The sequence below is a fragment of the Acanthaster planci genome, linkage group LG09 (assembly GCF_054643075.1).
Source record: "Acanthaster planci isolate LZ-2023a linkage group LG09, COTS_SCS, whole genome shotgun sequence".
NCBI lineage: Eukaryota > Metazoa > Echinodermata > Asteroidea > Valvatida > Acanthasteridae > Acanthaster > Acanthaster planci.
The window spans coordinates 8,599,700-8,621,389 of record NC_141785.1 but is presented as its reverse complement, the minus strand read 5'-3'; the positions used below and the strand labels follow the sequence as shown (position 1 = coordinate 8,621,389).

Below are 21,690 nucleotides of genomic sequence, written 5' to 3'. Positions count from 1 at the left end.
ATACAAAGCGAGTCTTGATGATTAGAGCGGAACATACATGTAATTATGTGGCCCACCACTCGAGAACTAGGCTGAAGGCTTCTTAGCGACTATATAGAAAACGAAATCAGCGTACAAATGATCACAAATTTCCACAAGCCTCGTGCAGACCAGATTGATTGATCACTTTAAAATACACGAATTAGCGGCGAGGGAGAGGAACTGTCAAAACATGAAAATCTCCTACTTCAGCCTCGTTTTTTTGGGGGGGGGGTCAATAAACATTTTTGGGCCAATACTAATCCCTTTTTGAGCCGACTGAGAATTGAACCTTTTGTGGGCCAATATGCCAAATACCACACTATTTAGTGCTTTCCATCACCGCATTCGCTCCGTCTGTGTAAATTGGGCCAAACACAGGAGTTCAAAAGCCCAAATTGTTGAACTTTCTCCAACTGGTTGTAGCTCTTACAAAATATCCAAAAAAATTAAAAACTTGGGCAAAGGAGCCTGCACTGTCATTTATTTAATTCTTTATTTTATTTGCCATCTCCTTTTCCATTTTCGAATATCCAAACACATGACTGATTGTCTACACATGCCATCCAGGGTCAGGTGTGGAGCCCAAACAACACCTACATGTGGCCGACTCGAGAAAAGGATTAGGTCTAATTGTGTTTGATTTCAATTTTAGAGCATGTTGGTACTGTCAGGGACGTCTGGAGCAGAGCCCATGCTAGGATGAAGTGGATACCATAGATGTATGGTATTTGGATACAATGAGAAGTAAAAAAACAGTCTTTCGTGACTGCACTGACTTTACACAAAAGACATCAAGACTGTCTTGAAGAAACACGGGTAGGCCTTATCCTTTATGTTACTTTGTGTAAGCCCACAAGTTTCTTTGAAAAGTTACAGACAAACCACACTGACAGTCAAAGGAAACGCACTGGTATATTAATTTCAAAGTCAGTACCTGAAATGGTATCAACTCACTTTTTCTTAAGATGGGTTTTGGGGACGAGATTAACCAGGCAATTAACCAGACGATAGGCCTTTTATCCACATTACTTATCGGTAATACAGTTGAACCTCATTAACGAGGTCCTTTGGACTAAACAAATTACCTTGTTATAACAGGAATCTTGTATTAACAGTGCTTTTCTTGATGAGATTTGACTGTATCTCCAAATGTATTATTGCGGATCCATTCAGCAAAACCGACTGAGTGAAACGTGCCATATTTAGTTTTGCTGTTGTAGACCTTAATACAGCATAATTTCTCAGCAATTTGACGACCATACACCAAACTCCACAACTTTTTCCCAAAACCATCATCAGATTTTAATAAGATTTTTCCCACTTATTCTGTGTATCGAAAATTACACAATATTACAAGTAATCACTAAAGTATTTATGAAAGTATTTATACGGCCAAAGAGAAGTCACCTTCGGAAAAATCTTAAATACGTACAACTGTCTAGCACTAGTCACTGCTTCTATATGAGTCAATTACAGGGGTTTAAAATTTTAGAGATATTTGTCTTTGTTTGCATGGCTACCAACACTGCATTTGAGCTTTGTACACATAGAAATAAGTCTACGCAGCAAGTACATGTAGTTTTTAAGTGGGTTTAAGTGCATTTTTAAAAAATGGGCCACACAGGATGTACTACAAAGTTGTGTGCACCTTTGACCCCTCCCCCAAAAAACACAATTCAATGCAAGTATTCAACCATCACAACACCCTTGTTTTGAGTACAAAAAAAAGACGCAGGGTATACAAATGCATGTTATTTCATTGACAAAACTAACAAAATGAAACAAAAATTTCTTTTAGGGGTTTTTGGGGCTATTTACATGACTTATTACGAACATAACCCCGAATTTCCTTTTTGTGAACTTGAGAAAAATCCCAAACGTCTAACAGCATGTTATACAAATTTTTTCTATCTTAATCTAGTTTGGACGCTTAAATGTGTGGCTTTGTATCACTATTCAAAAGGGTCAACTTTCAAAGCATGAATTACTGGTAAGGCGGGAATACCATTTTTTTACCGAACAAATATGGCCACAGTTTCTTTATTACACAATTCCTGAAAAATGAAATCTTCATGCTATGTACAACACCATCTGCAGGTCTATCTGTGCTTGCAGCCTGCTTCTAGCTAACAATGACATTCTGTGCCGTTCAGTGCCAACACTGTCAGCCTGGAAATTTGGTTCCTCCTTTGAACACAGAATTCCTTACACACATAAACGTGTGGTAAGACAAAATTCTTGATGAGCCACTGAAATAAACACGTTTTTATCCCTGATTTCTCTGCCATTTCATGCAACGATTATCAAGGATCTACCAGTATACATGTAAGCAGCCACAGCAAGTGGAGACAGGCCCCTGTCCACGATCAATTGACTGACGACCAGGTCAATCAATCACATCAATCATTCGCAGGCAGTGTTCAACATCACCTATTTGCCCCTGTATAATTCTTGGAAACCACTACTCCCCTTGAATTGCGAGGTTAAGTTACTGAGGTTTTTCTTCATTTGGTTTCATTTTAACAGTCTTCATGCACGTGACATGGTACGCCAAAATCAGGTATACCTGGGCAAGGAGTCAAGTTTGAGAAATTGCGTTGAGCTCTCTTTTCAAAATTGAATGGTCCAGGAGTCCAGATTGCGTTGAGCTCTCTTTTCAAAATTGGATGGTCCAGGAGTCCAGATTGCGTTGAGCTCTCTTTTCAAAATTGGATGGTCCAGGAGTAAAATATTTAAATGTTGGAATAAGACTGATCGAAATGCCAAAAATGAGAAATAAACTTTCCAAATTTGAATTTAACCCCTTCACGCCGGGATTCTTTTGACCGTGACGGCTGGGCTGTGGTATGCCCGGTATGCAAAGCTCTGTCCAGCAGCAGGCACCATTGAAACTGCAGCTGTGCCCGATTCCTCCTGGTTTTGACATGCCACACCGCATGATCTTGGGTCAGTCTATGTTCATATGATAACCATGACCCGTAATAACACAACATAAATAGTAGACACCTCCTGTGCATCAAAAGTGAGTATTCAGGCTTCAAAATGACTCTCAAACAGCCAGGCCACAACAGAATTTACAAAGTTAAGGTTTGAGCGGCATTTCCATTAGAGAGCTGGACTACGACAACAAAGAATCACTGTCGCTCTCTGTGTGGAGGGTGGTCCATTTCGCTTATAGCCAAACTCCAGAACATTTCAAGAGAACTGAAAACGCCGGACCAAACGACATGAACAGGGAAAGGTTGTCCCACTAATATATGTAACAGTTTTTATTTATCTTTCGTTTTGTCCTTAACCGGATCAAAATAATATTACAAAGACCTGCTTACAACATTATTCTATTAAGAAGTGCCCACTTGTTTACAACTCCTCCTCGTCATCTGGAAGAGCTGTTCTTTGAGCTTCCTATAAAAGACAAGAGAAGAGACAAAAGAAGACAATAACTGTAACTCTTTGGTGTCTTTTTTACTAGGTACTGGACCAAATCATCCACATCCAACACTGAGACACTCCCCGTGCAATCTAAATTGCTTGCTAGAAAGTCCACCACTGGCGTGATGGCCATTGTTGGTGGATCTATTACACACGGCTTACATGACATCATCAGAACTGTTGCCATGGCAATGAGCACCGAACGCCCTGGCAGTGTTTCAGGCTCCTGGACTAAGTCTATCAGGATTCATCAAGAGTTGGTCACTTTGGGCCTTCTCGGCCAAGTCCATCAAAAACCACCAATAAGTGGAGATTAATTTTAATGAATTTGGGGTGGTAAAGGTTAACGGCTGCTTCACCAGACCCTTCACAACACATCAGCATTTGCCAACAGCATTCACCCCTAAGAACTACATTATCAACAACTGCCATGTTATAGGGAGGTCAATGATGCCATTCTTATTCAAAACAGCGTAGGCATAATTTTGTCGCTGCCCTTCCTAGACTTTCACGACAAGGCTTGTGAACCGACTTCATATGTCGGTACTGGACTCGACCTGAACACTAAAGGGCATCTCAGCTGTGCATGGTGGTATTAACACGTACAGTTGAGCGCACACCATCATTTTTCACCAGAATGAACATAATCCCATTAAGCAATCCCAAAGCAATGAAACTGTATGTGGCTGCCCAGCCACACTGATGGACACGTTTATAGGAATATGGGAAGTAAAACCCAAATTTTATCTGAATTGCACAACCCCTGTGCTTCCCATAGTAATGCATCTGACTACAGGTGCCCTGCAGCAATGATGCACTTACTGACATGTATATCATCACCCTTTCACTCAGAGACAGAAGTCCCACCAGAGAGTAAAAACAGAAAATACCCATTTGTGAAACGGAAAATCATTGGCTCTACACACTTGTCTGTGAAAAGGCTTAAATTTGTGTTACTTTTTTTCTCTTTGTGAAAGACACACACAGTACACCCATTTGCCAGGTGAAAAATTGTATCAAACATTTGTATACATTTCCAGAGTCAAATTTGTCTCTTTCTTAAAGTGGCAAAACAAATGTTGCCCATGCTTTTGCCCTTTTTGCTGATGCGAAAGCTATGGAAAACAACTTTCTCTCTTCGTGAAAATGAAAAATGCGGTTTAGATGAATGTTGTCCCACGGAGATTGTGATTTGGCTGATTTCAGCGAATTTGGTCACCTACTCACCTCAAGGTCTTGGCTGTATTTGAGGAGGGTAGCTGGGTCAATCTTGACCTCGGGTGGCTGCAAGGCAGGCATCTCCACAAACATCAGGTTAGGGTCTCCCAATAGCTTGCGGGCCAGCCACAGGAAGGGCTTCTCAAAGTTGTAGTTACTCTTGGCGCTGATGTCATAATACTGGTGGGGGGTTCAAGGGATGAGAACAGCTTGAACGCATGAACAGCTTTTCGGATTTCATGGATTCCGCGGCAAACACAATTCTTTCCCGGTGACATGACCAGCTGGGTTTACAAGCGCCTCGGTGGCAAAAATCATCCAAACAAGGAAACTGACATTTGAAAAGTTTGAGCAAACTACTTGACTTGCAAGACTGAACTGTGACAATTTCCATGATCACTGCTGTCATTTTGAAGAAAATGGTTGCTTGGTATTATGAACTTCAGGGCTGCCACAGCTTCATCTGTAGACCGACAAGGATAGCCTTCAAGTTTAACTATTATTTTGTTATCACAAAAAACCCGTCAAAATAACCCTTACACTTTTCTGTGACATTAAAGGACAAGAATTTCCCCAGCATTTCTCAGGATATTCCATGATTGTGCAAACCCTGCCAATGACCCTTTCCCCCCACCTCTCCCGTAAAGCCTTACCTGCAGGTTCTTTTTCCGGTGGAAGGTGATGTTCTTGGCTTTCACTTTCCTGTCCTTGATGTCCACCTTGTTCCCACACAGCACAATGGGCACGTTCTCACAAACCCTGGCCAGGTCCCGGTACCAGTTGGGCACGTTCTTGTATGTGACTCTGGACGTGACGTCAAACATGATGATGGCACACTGGCCTGTGAAATATGGGAACGACGTGTCTGCACTCAAAAATCCCTCATGATGAATCCCACAGAATCTGTTTAACTTTCTGCACACCAATGGATCGGTTTCAATTCTTAACGCTCAAACAATTTGATGGACTCGGTCATATACAGAGCGCACACCTAAATTTTAACCTCAGAAAGAGTCATGCTGACGACCTGAACAGCACCCAAGTTGCTCAGACCACCCATATGAACCCGACAAGGTTATGCAGGATTTCAATGGTCCCTAGGGGGTTAGGGTTAACAAGAACCCTGTTGTACTAGGAATGGCAAAGCAAAGTGAAACAAAAGCACCAAGAAACTTCGCTTTTAGAATATGTTCTTTATAACCGTAATGCATTATAGGCATCTTGATATTAACGATTGACTGTACCACATCTGCACTGAACACTTCAAAATCAGGCAAAATCCTGCCACGCCGCCTGCAATACTTATGTATGGCTATTCCAGCAAAGGTGACTGTACAGTAATATACAGTGCTTTTGATGGGACTAGCCAATTAATCTAGCAAACTGGTTCCACTCTGATAATGACAAATTCACATTACCGAGAGGTTTGTATTTGCTGGCTGCGACGAATTTCTACCGCAATTTAGATGAGAACCATCACCCCCAAAATGGCAAATACTACAATTTTTTCCCCTCAATTTTTGGTATCACCTACTTGCTAAGCCTTCAATGCTAAAAGCATCACACAAAATCCATGCCACAATATAGTTTGGCATTTTCTGATGATCAAAATTATGCAAAGTTTCTGTAAATCCCTGAATTCTGATTGGTTGCCATTCCCCTTTCATGGAATTCTTTGTTTAAACACCCGGCTGCAAGGCAAGCAAACAGATGTTCTCTTTGGGGACTTTCTTCTCACCTTGAATGTAGTAACCATCACGTAAACCACCAAATTTCTCTTGGCCCGCCGTGTCCCAGACGTTGAACTGGATGGGACCATGATTCGTGTAGAACACGAGCGGGTGCACCTCAACACCAAGGGTGGCTATAAGACAGAAATATGGGGGGAGGGGGGCATGGAAGGAAATGAAGATTACGTTTGATTATTTTTGTCTAGCTGAGGTACTACTGTTTTACACCATTTGAGATGCTAAGAATTCCACTACTTAACCCTAACCCTGCCAGACACAGCCTGCGAAATCAACAGCAGCCGAACTAGCCATGTTGAGAAAATGGGAGCTAGTCCCATTTGGACAATACCACTGTTGGATCTTGTGGTGACTGGCAACCACAGACTCCCAGGCTGTTTGGCCTTGGGGAGAGTTGCCCTGTTGGATCTTGTCACACTGGGCAGGCAAGCCACTTTGACAAATGATACAGACTGATGTGTCTGGCACGGTCTCTAGCCAAAGTACACTGGATGGTTAGGGTTAAGACTGTGATATCAACAGTGTTGTAGATGAGGCCGTCACAAGACCAGTCACAAAATGATTAAGAGGACAAACAGTGACAAGGGAATGCTTTTGTTACAGTCTGTTTGATTAGGGTTACATTTTCTCCAGAACGCCGAACACAGTAAGACTCACCTACATATTTTTTCTCAAACTCTCCTGATAAGTGCCGCTTTACGAATGTTGTTTTTCCGGTACCTCCATCACCTACTAACACAAGCTGTAAAGAGAAAAAAGTGAATAAATATCCTATTTCTAAAACGTAATTTGTATGGCACTGCTAGCCTCAGCCATCTCTGCTATGTACACAGTTCGTGGCTAAAGTTCATGCCCTTAGTTCCAATAGAAATGTTCCTCCTTTGCGTTATATTCTTTCAAGCTTCAATCTTGAAAATCGTCCACCAGCGGCCACTGCTGCGATGCTCCAGTGAATTGCCGTGATGCCCCTTAAAAACAGCGCGTACCTTTCGGCCACTTGGCCAACATGCCCCTTTTCAATGATCACTAGGCGCCTATTTGTATTTTAAAGTTGTATTCAACTTTCAAGTTACCGTTTAGCGCTAGCGTTTCTGTCAACTGGTTTTGCATCGCCCTGTAGACAACATGGTATAGCAACCATATCAACGTAGTCGAGTTGTGTGCTTCTAAAAACGTGGCACCAGACTACTTTTATACATAGACTGGCTACAAGTCGCAGCACAGAATTACACATTCTGCACCAATTGGATTCTGTGCGCTGCGCATATTTGAGGCGGAATCACTATTATTTTGGGATTGAGGACCGGAATACGACTCAGTCTATTTTTTTTTTCCTTGCTATTTTACTGGTATTCACGTGGGCACTGGACATGGGCATGATAGCAGGCTTCTATTGGATAAATGTTGGTGACCCAGTGACCGACTTGCTTGAATTGCATGAGTAATTACATTGATTTTTGAAATACAGTGTTAATTTCATGGCATCATGAAAAGTGATGAGACACAACACCAAATGGTAAATTAAAGTTAGTACAGTATTATTTATTTTTACTTTTTACAATTCACGCAGACTGCTCAGCATGTAAACAGAAACAAAGAAACTAACAGGTTGACAGTTCAAAACCATGTTGAAATTGAAGGAAAGTCTGTTAAAGTCACCAACAAGTCAAAAATTCGAAATGGCCTTGGTGCCCTTTGGTTTATGGGAGCATTCAACGCCAAGTGGCCTTGACCCTCTGAAGCTTAACCCTAACACTCCTCAGTCCTCCAACAGGTGAAGGACTGAGGAGGGTTAGGGTTAAGGTTGAAGCCTCTTCTTTGCCAATATCTTCTCAGCTGATGACCAACTACAAGTACATGTACACTACACCCAGGTATTGCAAATCAGATGAGTTCCTAAGTCCAGTTCTGTAGTCAACCATAACCCCAGCCCAACTCAAAAGTTCATGTTAACTTTGGGTTGATTTGCCAAGTCTGGTTCATGAAAATGTGGAAAGTTGGTCACGTTGTTACCCATCCCATCATGTATATTCTTAAGAGAGGTTTTCTTTTTAGATTTGTTTTAAATTGTTCAATATAGGAAATTCAAAATACCACGTGCCACTAAGAGGTTGTCACAGAGAGCCCTTTCCTGCAGTGCATTGTGGGAAAATGGTCGACAAAGCTCTGTGTGCAAGCTGCCCATTTTTTCTCAGACTGTCTACTGACATCTGCTCAAATGCAAATTATGGCAAGTCGGGCATTTTTTGAAGACTGTAAGCTTCAAAAATGGCCTCTCTCTAACAACCTCTTGGTGGCGCACTGTATTGGGCATTGCCCGTACCACCTCAACTAATTCAACTTTCAATTTTTTTTTTTTGAAACTTCTTTGTGAATTACAATCCAAAATGGGACTGGCAGCTAAATGAGCAAATATCCACTTTGTTCAACGTCAACTCAAACCTTCCCAAATCATCCGAAAATTCTCTCAGTAGTTCTGGAGGATTGAGGCTATATGGTGAGACAAAAGAGCCTATTGCAAAGGACGTCCTGTGTCAATGTCTTGGAATGGGCTGGGCTTTGCATTTTATGCACCGCCATGCACACGTCCATGCCTTAGATTATGTGTGAAATCATCGACACTGCTCCAGGGTTGCACAGGGACTGCAGTAGGATTTTGAGGGATTGGGACAATGGGCTCACCTCCAAGGGACACATTCGAGACGAAATGGAGAATTTAGGAGGACTGAAGTCATCTCCAATTGTTGTGAGGCAGTTGGAAGATATTGCAAGACTGAGGTTGCATCACAGCGAAAATGTCTAGGGAATTAGGGAATTACTGCCAAAGAGTTCAGTTGTGTTCAGTTTTGATCCATCTGACCTGAAAATGTAGAGATTTTCAGTTTAACTGGAGCACAACGTCAAGTAAAAAAAGCCTCCCCCTCCAAACATGCCTACCATTTCTGCCCTCATCGTTTTTCAGGAAAATGGGAGATGGACCATTTACTGTGGCTCGGTAGGGGCAAATCCATACTCATGCTTACCTTGAAAGTAGCCAGCGGAGCCTGTTTTGTTGCAGAAGCATCCTGTGCCAATGCCATGGCTTACAACTGCAAAGGACACAGGAGAACCAGGTGTGATAAGGTAAGCCAGAGGCAAGCATGAGGGGGCACTGTACATGTGATGTGTCAGTTCAAATAAGATGTGAATTTTTTTGGTAGTAAAAAAAAAAACAGTTTCAGGGTCACAGTCTGCATGCATTGTACAAGACAAATATGTATGTACCAAGATTTGTTGATGATGTACATGTACCAATAAACAATGAAATATGGCACAGTTCATGGGAAGTGGCAAATGGTAAATTGGTGAAGTGACCGACATCAATCACAAGTACAACACAACTTCATTGGTCGTCCAGCCTTGAGCCAAGTCTCAGGCTAGTCAACTAAATTGCAACACTAACAATTTTCCTTTGTTGCTTCGTTTTTCATGAATGAGTCTGTGTACATTGCGAAAAGACTTGTGACTGTCTCAACTGTAACAATATGAACGATGAACACTATATAATAGACATTATGAGAAATGTTTCTACTTCTGTTGGGCATGATCGGTCTATCAGCACAAGCACAGTGTGCTATCAGTTGAAATTGTACGAAATCTTTGAATTTACTTCCCTTTCTTGAAACAATCTTCCACAACTGCGAGACAGAGGTGAATGGGTGATGGTAAACTTACCAGCAAATTGAGCGTAAAAATGAACAGATTATGCAAAGATCAAGATTGAACGATTGCACCAATCATTTGCACTCCAATGGGTAGTAACTAACAGGGTGAAAAATCACTGTGTGTAAATGGATAAGTCCAAGGCATCTGTTACTGGGGCAAAGTTTCAAGTTCCGATTCAATGAAACATGGTTCACAAACATGACAAAGAAAGCCAAGGAATGTTTCAACATTTTAATAACATTTTTTTGAATGCAAATAAATACACACAAGTACTGGCATGATTGGACTTATTTTCATATGGTATTCATATCTTGGTAATATTTGGGATGCTCAAAAAGGTACACAAATAACATAAATATTGTAAGACATATATTAGGAGTCCATTTTTTTTCTAGTAGGCCCTGCTGGTTATTATGCCTAGAACGACAAGAAAGGCAAGTGGCAAAACAAATAACCCTTTGACTTAAATAAGACATCATCACAAATAACAACACCACCACCTATGTTTCTCTTACTTGATGGATGTTTAAGGATTTGATGGATGCAAATTGTAACGACAGTTACTAACACGACAAACACCTGGGATTTACGTCTGCAGCAATGAATGGCAAGGTAACGTCACTCAGGTGGCGCAATAACCACACAGTCTGACCAGTTCAAACCGGTACATTCAGTCTTCAACAATAAAATCATGAAAGAAATTTTCCTATTGATATTCACTAAAGTCTTTTACGTCAAAGAAAACAAAAATATTAATTGCTTCGCAGTGGAGAAAGATACAAACCTTTCCAAATAAAGCGGCCAGTAAAAATTTGAAGAATAAACCCGGTTCCTTTCCCGCGGTTCACGAGTTTTCCCAACTGTACAATGGAGATTGGTATGGTTCCTGTCTCATAGTCACACCTAGTAAAGTAGATGCGGCCCTTTGGCGTGTTAACCAGACTGTCCTAAAAACGTGGGTCAAAAGAAAAGTTGGATTTAAGAGGGCGCTATTTGGGGTAATATTTTTCCGCCGTACGCGGGGGGCGCAACCTCTTGATTTCGATGGTGAATATCTTGATTGTAGGTCCCCGACTTAGAATTTATCATCTCAAATTGGTCCCATGGCAGCGTTTGGTGGGGGGTTCAAAAGCGAAAGCGGCTTTGGCTTCATTCAGCATAACGTTGGGAGAAAAACAATATCAAAATCATTGCTCAGTGCCAATTACTTTCTTTCCTACTCACCTATGAAGTATTACTTGTAAAAAAAAAATCCATCGGCGAGGGGAGGCCCCCCTGCTGGATATACCACTGGCTCATGGGCTTCATGTGGGCAGTTACCAAAGTTGAAACATAAATAAAGGAAAGGGTGGGCCAAAGATATGGAAAAAGAGATAACGGAATAAAAATTACCACTGTGCTGGAAAAAAAACTTCAAAATTGCCCCCCCCCACAAAATTTCCCCTCTGGAAAAACATAGTTAGCCCCCTCAAACAAATCCTTGCAATGCCCGTGACTGGGTCAGCTTCTTGGCAACTGGAACATCACATTGTAAAATTAAACTGAATGGGTCTTTTAGATGAAAATCGAATTTGCGTCTTGGCATTATAAACATGAAAATTTTCGATTTGAGCCCAATTACTAAGCATACATAACACAGGAAAACGGTGACAGGAAAGGCAACTTCAATCCTTCAATTCAGAGGCATAACCTTTCAAGTCCCCAATCCAATCTGGTTATTTTTCCTCCATAGGCCCTTATTGCTTCACAAAAAGAAATTCCAGACCAACTTTCCATGGCAGAAATTCCAGACCAACTTTCCACGGCAGAAATTATGACAGGATTTGCTCCTGTAGTAAAATCCAAACAAGTATCCCTCATCAACACACAACATCAAAATTTGCATTGGACAAAACAGATGACAAAGTTATTTTGGCAAAAACAATTAGTTAAGCCGACACCCTAGAATGAAGACCATAGCTCAGACTTCTTTCCTTATGGTTCTTAACAGCCATAAAGTTTATTCAATTCAGAATTTTTGAACTATTTAGGATTACACTGACACTTCATGAGATTTGACAAGGGTACATGGGTTAAGAGTGATAGGCTGTGAACTGGTAGTGAATGAAAACATTCACAAGAATCAATCACACATATTAATCTAAACAAATTCCTGATCAAGTCTTGCAGACCAATCACGTAATTCTTAATAGATCATTTGCACTTCTGCCAATGATTATCCATCTCTGTGAACCTCTTCAATCTGCTGTCTTGAATGAAAGGCCAGACCAGATAATGACACTTTGGTCATGCCAAAAACTGACATTACAGATGTCAGGTCATGTCAGAACTGTGGATGTCAGACGATGCCAAAACAGCACATATTTGGATGTGAGGCAGAGTCAGCAACTGAATTGACTTTTGGACATTAATCCACATCAGAAACTGACATTTCTAGTGGCTTTTGTTAGAAAGAATTAATGATGCAAAAATTACTAGTTCACTTTACATTTCCAATTCTGCTTTTTGAAGAATATACATGTATGTGGCAAAACATGGAAAGGTTTTATAGTGGCTTCAGCACAATTAGGATTTTCTTTTGACACAAGATTTTTTATACTGTATGTGGGGTCGCACTACTCTCGCGAAATACTTGTATATAAATCTCAGCCTAACAGTGGCATCTGAAACGAACCACAATTTAAAATATTTCATCAAATTTATAGTAAACTTTTGAGCCAAAGCAAACGTGTTGATTTCATCTATAGGGTGCTCTTGTGCTATACTACATGTTCAACATATGAAGGTCACTGGACTGTAATTTCTAACGATCACTGATTATTCTGTGTCTTGCCGTGCCATACTTGCAAGCCGCCCTCAGAATTTTCCCGGTCTCCGCCTACCAGTGTATTTGGAGTCTGGTTTGACATCCCTACAAAAAAGCATTGATACCAGCAGAAAAATTTAAAATTGATAACAAGGATGAAAGTCCACTTTTTACTGAATGGATTCATGAGTTTTGTTTATCAAATACCAATAAGCTTGTCTCTAATTTAATATTTTATGCAGGTTTAAATGTGGTTCCGAAGTTGAACTTCATAATTTATTAGATACAAAATAATTTCAATAATTTAAGAAATAAATTAAATTTCTTCATTCCAAAACTAGTTTTCCTTTTCAACAAATTTCAAGAATTTCATTGAAGGGTGTTTGAAAACTTGGAACCCAAGGACACTCTTAGCAATCTGAGAACAATTTTATAAAAATTTCAAAGGTTGGACAGAGTTTGTCATTGAATAAGTTTTTGTAAAGTCACACAGAAACTCCATTTTGTAGCATTTAGTAACACTACTTTGATGATTTTATTAAATCATTTTAAAGGTTGTGTTCATGTCTGGGCAAAAGCCATTTTCCCTACTGCACACATATTTGTGGTAATCAATTCATGGAGCTGGTGTGCTTGCGAGCCATGTGAGACATTTTTTCCTTGACTTTAAAAGCTAAATGCTGTGAAATAATTCCATCCAAAAAAGCAGGTTGCCAAGCCAAATGCCATGGAGTTGATATTGCTGTTGGTCGGTTCCAACCTGTTTTTTCCTCTTATCCAACAAGAACCAGGTTGGGGTAGGGCAGTAAGTTTAAAAGTAGTGGAATGGAAATGGGGGAGGCAGAAAAACAGAAGTCTGGTTCCCATACCAAAGATCCAAACGTGCGCTGCACTTAGGAACGGAAGGGAGCATGCCAGATATTATGTCAATCTGAATTCTTATGGTTGACGACTACCTGCTATGATATTATTAACGACAGGAAACCAGCTTGCAAAACGCAGTATCTGACTAGGTCTTACCCTTTTCCTTGCCGACGCCTCCTCTCCTTCTTCTCCTTTATCCATTCCCTGCTCTTCTTGGGGGGTTTGCCTTTCATCTGCTTAATTCGCTGCCTGCTGTCGCTGTACTTCACCTCGGTGGGGATGCCCCTGTCCCCTTTCCCAGTCCCGAGGCCCTGGAATTGACAGTTGAGAAAATAAAAGGTCGAAAATTCGCAGTAGATTACTTCCACAGATGTGCTTTGTGTCACAGAAATGTTCATTACTATTGATCTTTTTTTTTGAAGGGGGGGGTGGAGTTAGACTCAGACCATCCAATCGACCCGGCAAGCTCATTGGTTAAGTCCCACTTGAGTATTTTTTGTGTTATGAACATAAATCGGTGCAAGGGCAAAAAATACATGAAAACTGACACCAGATTATCAAATTATTTCTATCCTAACAACTTGCTCATTTGCTACCGTTGGAAAGAAACAAAAAACGGGAGAGGGTAACCCAAAAGATTTAGGTAGAAGGTTATCTAGGTTCTTCCTGGACACTATTAACAATATTTGGACATGACATTGTTATGCAACCACTCCTAAACCTCTGCAACTCGGAGGCCCACTTTTGGCCAATCCAAAGCAAATTTGGGATGCTCAATTTTCCAATTGCTGGCCAAAACGCTGGCACATAAATTTCAACTGCTCCCCACACAACCTCCCAAGACACAAACCATTAACCCTCAAAACTCCAAAAAGCATGTGAACTTGTAAAAAAAAGATGAAAAAATCCCAGTAAAACTCATTACCTTCGGAATCTGTGGATTTGCCAGCCCAGCAAAGAGACACAGAAACATTCTGCAAAAACAATATGAATAACAGCTTTCTCCATGTGACCATGACAATAATGACACACAAAATTATCTGTACTGTCCATACTTAAATTTCTTAAAGTGAGATTTTGGATTCGCTGGGTAAGAATGTCCTCTATGCATTCATGTAATGCAGTTGGAATACATCCATTTATTTACATGTACATTGTACGTGGGTATTAATCAAGGTAGCCTCTCCAATTACCACAGAACTGCTCTCACTGGAAGCAGCAAGGACAATTCAATGGAGAAATATTCAATTTTAGGGCGGGAGGAAAACCCAGGTGAATGTTCTGGGGAAAACCAATGAAATCAGGTGGGAACTGAAAACCCAATCTAAATGTCGACCTAGGCAGGATTCAAACCCAGAACGCAGTGGTGCAAGGCGAGGTAAGTCCCACTCTGCCAACTTGGCTGTTCATAACCTCACAACTGGGGTAGTGCAAATACGATGAACGTAGATGTGACCAAGTGCACTTGAGTAAGTGTTTGATTTTATGGGGAGTTGGGTGGGTGCAGCGTTCTGTCCTTGCATTCCACCTCTGTGGTCCGGGTTCGATTCCCAGCTTGGTCTACATGTGGATTGGGTTTTCAGACCCCTATCCAATTTTGTTGGTTTTTACCCAAAATATTCCTCTGGGCTTTTCCACCAAATTCTAAAACTGTAACTGCTTCTCATTGTCTCTTCTCTACAGGTTTCTTCAGGACTGTGAACTACGATATCCCAGGGCACTTTTGAGGAATCCTCGATGTCATTACCAGAAATAATTACAATGTAATAATAAGAAGAATAATGTTTAGTCAGAAACACATCTCTTTTTTTCTCCATTTTTTTTTTCATACTTCTTCGCCCTAGTGCTGTTCGGGTAGTCCACCACAACACCCCCAGTGAAACCGGCTTTCATTGCTTGGGACGTGATGAGTTCCAACTGTTGTGAGTTCTCAGGGTAGAACTGAAAAACGGCGCGGCTGCCGCGTCTCTAAAAAACAACATGCAAAAGGAAAAAAGGTCAACCAATAAGAGATAATTCTTAAGCTTTACCCTAACCCCCTGGGACCACTGAAACAATGCATATGCTTGTTGGATTCAGAATGGTTAGGCTTAACAACGGGCAAACAAGACAGAGACTTACTTGGGCATATTCCCAGTATCGAGTTCCCTCATTTTAACCCCTTGGTGATGGGATTTTCTTTCCGAAAGCCGACTCCAAGAATTCCAGCCTTGCTTGGCCACGAAGGCCATCTGCCAAACTGCAAATTCTCGGTTTCTGGCCCTGCGTGCTCTGCACACTTTGAATTACACAGTGAAAAGGCTGATTGTTCGGTGGCATGCGGCTCTACTCACACTTCCACATTCCCGTTTTCTCTTTTCGAAGTGGGGACTATTGTGAAGCTGGTGATTATGATGCAAATTCGGTCTTTTCATTTCTGGGCTACACACAAAGGCCAATCACCATATGTACAAGAGCCAGGGTCTGCCTTCTTTCACCGTGTTCGCTCGAGCATGGGCCGAGAATAATAGCTGAAAAGCGGGCCGAGGATCTTAATTTTTACGGCGGCTCTTGCCGCGTCCTGGCGCGAAGGGGTTAAGGGGTACTGTAGCAAATTATTCACCATGCTGTCAATGCAGGCAAACTTATAACGAATCATATTGATGGAGTTAAGGAATATTGGTCAGCAATAAATCTGTGCTAAGCAAAAAATTAGCTGATATCTAGCTTTAGACAATTCAATTGACTAACATTTATTCAACCCGCTCTTGTTCATTGCAATACTTTCTGTGCTTATCCGCTCTCTGCATTGGCTCTAAGGATGTAACAACCAAAATCCGGCAAAAAGCCTTAAAATCTAATAAAATCCCATTCACACATTTTCAAAGGTAATAGCCAGAGGATTAGGGTCCTCGCCCCTGCAAGAAAGTTTTCAATATTTCAGTTGACACGATTTCAGGGAACCTGCTCCTAGATCTAAGTGTAAAACTTATTAAACCTATTTTGCAGACACAATTTAAGTGAAAATTACTGGGATGCTAAGAAACCTTTTCTTGTCATACAAATGCCTTTTCCTTGTCTCCAGACAATTCAGAAGTATGGCATTTTATTTCATTTTTCAATGTGGTTTTTGACATAATGTGAACACAGTCTCAGAGAATGACTTACAGTACATGCGCCTAGCCTGAATTCAAAGTCACAACATGTCACCTTCTGCAACAGACACAAAAAAAACTGACGCTCACCATTGCACTATACAAGGTACAGAAAAACCTATACAGCCTCTTGGGTGGATGATGGGACTTCTTGTCAGCGTTGCATAACCACTGAAGTGCTGAAATGCTGAGGAGAGATATGCCTGAGTATTACCATTCAAAACCAAAGTGAACAGGGCAAATTACATACAGCTGTTTAATTAAAGCAGAAAATATTGCTGAGCAAACTTTCATGCTGGGCGATATGCAACAGAGGGCAAGTCACAAGAAAAAGAAAACAAGAATTTTACACAGAATTTTCATCAGAATGGATACAAAAATGTTGTTTGGAACCCTGCAAATGCTGCACAAAGCGCCTATGGGGAGTATGGTAGATCTTCAGATCAAACGCTCTTTGGGGCATTACATTTCAGTGTTTGTTTCCCAGACATGCCAGATGGATTAAAAAAAATCTGCAGTTTTTTTCCCGATGTTATCTTTGGTACCTGATTACGCCGTCAAAAGTTCCTGGTTTGAAGAAAACACCCTGACCCATGTCGCTCACAAACAAGTCCCCTTCCACCTCCCGCTCTAAGGCAATATCTGTTAAACAAAGACAAACAGACCTAAAAGTTATGTCCAAAGCTGTATTACACTTGCTAAAAATTGATGGTTGGGGTTCACAGTAGGGTAAATTAAGAAGATACACTAGAAAAGCAAGGTTGAATGGGAAAATGAAGATAACCAGAAGCCAAAGTTTTTGAACAGCGCGGACCACCACAAAAGGTTGTTCAGCTGAAAAAATTCTGCTTAGCAAAAACAGGTTACATGACAATAAATCCGATGATACATACTGGTAGTGAATGGTTCTCTTTCTCTGCTTTCTTGTGCCTGGTCTTGTGCCTGGTTTTGGGACTGGTCTTGTGCATGGTCTTGTGCCTGGTTTTGGGACTGGTCTTGTGTCTGGTCTAGTGACTGGTCCTGTGACTGATCCTTTGTCTGGTCCTGTGTTTGGTCTTGTGCCTGGTCTTGTGTCTTGTGTTGCGACTTATCTTGAGTTTGGGCTTGTGACTGGTCTTGTGTTTGGTCATGTGACTTGTCTTGTGTTCAGTCTTGTGATGATTTCAACTACTGCACTGGCTTTCACCGTTTCTCACCTAGCATATTTGTACTGATGTCAAGCCCCATCCAGTAATGTCCCTGCTCCGTTAAAGTTTCACCACTCAGGCCTGACCCACAGCTGTAAATCAAAGATGAAACAAAGCTCTTTTGTTGTACCAATATTTGAACATTCAAATATTTGAATGATTATCAAACATTCAAAGTTGAATATTCAGAGGTGAAAAGTGGGAGGAAAAAATTCATTATTTGGTTAAAAATTGCATTCTAACGACAAACTTTAAGATGAAATTTGCCTATTGCCGAAACCTAATTTTTTTCTTTTAGTATGCGTATTGTACATATTTTGTTTCTGCTTTATGGCAATTTGGTTCTACTGAATATTCAAATATTCAGTTGAATTGAAGGTGAATATTCAAATATGCAATTACTATTCAAATTTACTTAGCATAAAGCAGAAGGGGTTTCTTTTTTAAGCAACATACCCTACATCCAATACGTATGACGGAGTGTCCTCTGGAAGGTTGAGAAGTTCTACTGCACGCTCTGACATTGTCATTTGAATTTCTATCATTCTGGAACTGGAAAGCATATGTTATCAATATCAACAAACTGTTTCAATTATCACTTATTGTTCAATTATGACAACTGATTTTCAATAAAGAAAGCAAATCCCTGATATAAAAAGTACCCTGTCTTGGTGTATTAAGATGTTTCTACGAAATTGTACAAACTGAACATTTAAAGACAATTTTGAAATGACTTTGAATAAAAACTGATGATTATAACATTGGTAAACAGATCTAATTGAAACAAAGACTTACTTTGATGTGTACTTTCTTGCTTCTTCTTCGTTGTAAAACTGTAGTTATTAAACAAAATGTAATGGTTCTCTGACAATAAGGTTTAACCAGTCACAAAGTGACCTTCATAGGAAAAATTCAAACTATTTGAAGATGCCTTACAGGAAAATTATGTAACAAAAGTGATCCTGGTGCACTAAAATTCACAGATAATAAATAATGGTGATTAACCCTGACAATCCTCAATCCTCCAAAATCCTGCATCCTGAGGATGTAAGACAAAATTGAGCGGCCGACTGCAAAGGATACATTGTGTCAAGGTCTTGGATTAGACCTTGGATTGTTCACGCACTACCATGCATAAACTCAAACCAAGACGCGTGAAATTATGAATCTCGACTGCTTTAGGCATGTCAGGATATCATTTGCACTGCCTCAACATAATTTGCTGGAGGATTGAGGCAGTGGTCACCCCTCTCTGGAGTAAATCTTTATATCAAATAATTAGAAGGTTCCTTGATGGCCTAACACTTCATGTGCCATTTACAGTCAAAATTGTTCTGATTTTTTGTCTATGACCTAAGTAGGAATGCACTTTCCCTTTCTAAGAATTCAAGGTATTCGTGTCGGAAAACTTGTGCTTGTTATACATGTTTTACATACATATGCTTGTAGAACAAGCATACACGTATGTAGGCCTAATGGGTAATTCCAGAAATTCGGGCTCCAAAAGTGTGACATTGGCACGTCCCTGTTACATCTGACCTTTGTTCTTTGACATGGAAATATCACCGGAATTGATTTCAAACTATTATAATTTGTTTGGCAGGTAATTTGCATGAATTCATCACACTTGGAAATTAGAAAGTGTGTTCTGAACTTACAAAACCATATGTCAGAGGTGACAGGGACGCAAAAAATGGACCCCTAATTTCTGGAATTACCCTAATACAATGAACTTAGAATTTGAAACACTAATGTTTCTGTGTACTTTTCAATGAATTTTTTATGTAAAAGTGTCAATGTGGCGGACGCCAGTTATTTTTCCCTACAGTGACCTATTAGCCATTAGAAAGCAAAAACATGACCAGAAAAGTTCAATTTAGGAGGAAAAATACGAAGTCATTTACTTAGAAAACACAATTTTTCAGACCAGTTTCATACGGTTTGTGCACGGGGTGTCAAGTGGCGTCCGTATATGGAACTCTTTCTAACATTTGCATGCTACTTAGTACCACAAACATCTTAGGCAGTATCATTTGGTCGACATCCTGACAGTGATAGTCAAGAGTCAAACATGTCAAAACAAGTAATAAGCCTTTTGCGAGCTAAATTTGAATAAAATCTGGTACACTGAGTTACCTGATTGCACATGAACCATATAATAATAACAATTTGAATTCCCTAGACTAAAGACACTGTTGCTATATCTTGTGATTCAGGGCAAGCTTTTGCATAGCTAGGCTAACACCATTTCTGGAATGGACTGGTTCCTTTGAGCTCTTCTTATCAATTGAAAACAGTGTGTTGGTGCAAGGTGTCTCATGTAACTAAGCAAAAACTTGCCCCGAGTCACAAGGCAGGCCTATAGCAAGTAGCCTAGCCTGCCAATGGAGAATTCAAATTATGTTCACGTGAATTTAAAGAATTCAATGTGGGCCTACCAGATTTAATCAACCTTTTCGACGTTTGCAATGCATTATGGGTTTGGATGACAAACAAGCAATGCATTTTATGCACAACCGTATGGGGGGAAGTGAACCAGTCAGAAATCAATTTACAGTTTTCTACTAGTACTAAATATTTTTTAAGTATCTGCTTATCAACTCACAGATGCATGCGTATTATCAGATTATACAAGAAACATATTCAAATAAGTTTTCAAATGTTTGTAAGAAGAACAAATCACCCTTAATTTTTTTAAGGGCCCCAGTCACTCTACAGGCTGAAAATGAAGGTGACTGGTCAATGCGGAATGAATGAGCTATAACTTTGTATAAGTCATGATTTTGATTGGACAATACTAGAGCATTAATATTCACAATCTTAGTCAAAGTACAGTCCATGACAAAAAATCTGTTGTTGGAAGGGATTCTCTGAATTTTCCTTTTCTGCCAAGCTTTAATTTGAACTTTAAAATTTGTGAATATCTTCGTCCCAAATCAATAATGCAACACTGTGTCAGAAGGGGACGACTTGAATTGGACTATGAAATAAAACGGAAAAAGATTAACGTTTTGCAGGTACACTTCTCCCATAGGGTTGTGCATAAAATGCAATGCATGTTTGTCATCCATATACCCATAGTGCACAGCGAACGTCGATAAGGTTTATTCAAATTTATTCGCAAAAGGCTTATTTTTATGTATGCTAACTCAGAACTTTAATACTGTACCATCTCTGGGGGAGCCTTGTGCTCCGGTCTTCGGCAAGACGCCATGGTGGTGTGAATTACACGGGAGTTGATTGCCACGGCCGATAAACATAAACTCGTTTCTCTGGCGCTCGATCTGAAGTACAGGTTGCGCGATCTGAGTTGCTGGTGTTGAAATCTTACCAACTTCAATTTCCACTTCTTAAACTCTGACAAAGAGACTTCAAGACTTGTCCAACTTTTCCGAACTGGAGCTAGAGAAGTGACTGATTTACAGGAAACTATCAATCTAAATGCCATACACGGCAATACTCATTTCTAACCCAATTTCAGACATGTCAGAGAGTGCTCGACGTAATGTTACCATCAAGTACAGTACATCAAAGTGGAACAGTGCACATGGCGTTTGGGAAGATCCACGTATTCT

The 21,690-nt window shown here is 40.4% G+C and overlaps 2 protein-coding genes across 4 annotated transcripts; both read right to left on the bottom strand.

Moving 5' to 3' along the window:
- Window positions 1-495: 495 nt before the first annotated feature.
- Window positions 496-11,065, bottom strand: ran (RAN, member RAS oncogene family). Of its 3 annotated transcripts, none has more exons than XM_022237597.2 (7): window positions 10,909-11,065; window positions 9,443-9,508; window positions 7,077-7,161; window positions 6,410-6,535; window positions 5,325-5,512; window positions 4,681-4,851; window positions 496-3,426 (listed from the first exon to the last, which is right to left on the bottom strand). In XM_022237597.2, the coding sequence occupies exons 2-7, from the start codon at window positions 9,497-9,499 to the stop codon at window positions 3,382-3,384; spliced, it is 672 nt and encodes a 223-aa protein (XP_022093289.1). In that variant the 5' UTR covers window positions 9,500-9,508; window positions 10,909-11,065; the 3' UTR covers window positions 496-3,381. The 3 variants fall into 3 exon arrangements, with proteins under 3 accessions (XP_022093289.1, XP_022093291.1, XP_022093292.1); XM_022237599.2 differs by lacking the exon at window positions 10,909-11,065 and adding an exon at window positions 10,640-10,784; XM_022237600.2 differs by lacking the exon at window positions 10,909-11,065 and adding an exon at window positions 10,693-10,752.
- Window positions 11,066-12,414: 1,349 nt separating this feature from the next.
- On the bottom strand, window positions 12,415-21,653 carry LOC147798102 (18S rRNA (guanine-N(7))-methyltransferase-like). Its single transcript, XM_087141589.1, has 10 exons — window positions 21,285-21,653; window positions 18,911-18,948; window positions 18,572-18,667; window positions 18,125-18,207; window positions 17,474-17,570; window positions 17,019-17,115; window positions 15,626-15,762; window positions 14,720-14,768; window positions 13,951-14,105; window positions 12,415-13,035 (listed from the first exon to the last, which is right to left on the bottom strand). The coding sequence occupies exons 1-10, from the start codon at window positions 21,561-21,563 to the stop codon at window positions 12,981-12,983; spliced, it is 1,086 nt and encodes a 361-aa protein (XP_086997715.1). The 5' UTR covers window positions 21,564-21,653; the 3' UTR covers window positions 12,415-12,980.
- Window positions 21,654-21,690: the final 37 nt, after the last annotated feature.

Excerpts from the sequence above, each read along its gene's own strand:
- LOC147798102 (XM_087141589.1), bottom strand. The coding sequence starts at position 21,563 with ATGGCATTTAGATTGATAGTTTCCTGTAAATCAGTCACTTCTCTAGCT. Across the intron at positions 18,668-18,910 it reads GCAAGAAAGTACACATCAAA|TTCCAGAATGATAGAAATTC; the intron begins GTAAGTCTTTGT and ends TATGCTTTCCAG. Across the intron at positions 13,036-13,950 it reads AGGCGTCGGCAAGGAAAAGG|GGATGTCAAACCAGACTCCA; the intron begins GTAAGACCTAGT and ends GCTTTTTTGTAG.
- ran (XM_022237597.2), bottom strand. The coding sequence starts at position 9,499 with ATGGCATTGGCACAGGATGCTTCTGCAACAAAACAGGCTCCGCTGGCT. Across the intron at positions 5,513-6,409 it reads TGATGGTTACTACATTCAAG|GCCAGTGTGCCATCATCATG; the intron begins GTGAGAAGAAAG and ends CATATTTCACAG. Across the intron at positions 3,427-4,680 it reads AATACAGCCAAGACCTTGAG|GAAGCTCAAAGAACAGCTCT; the intron begins GTGAGTAGGTGA and ends TGTCTTTTATAG.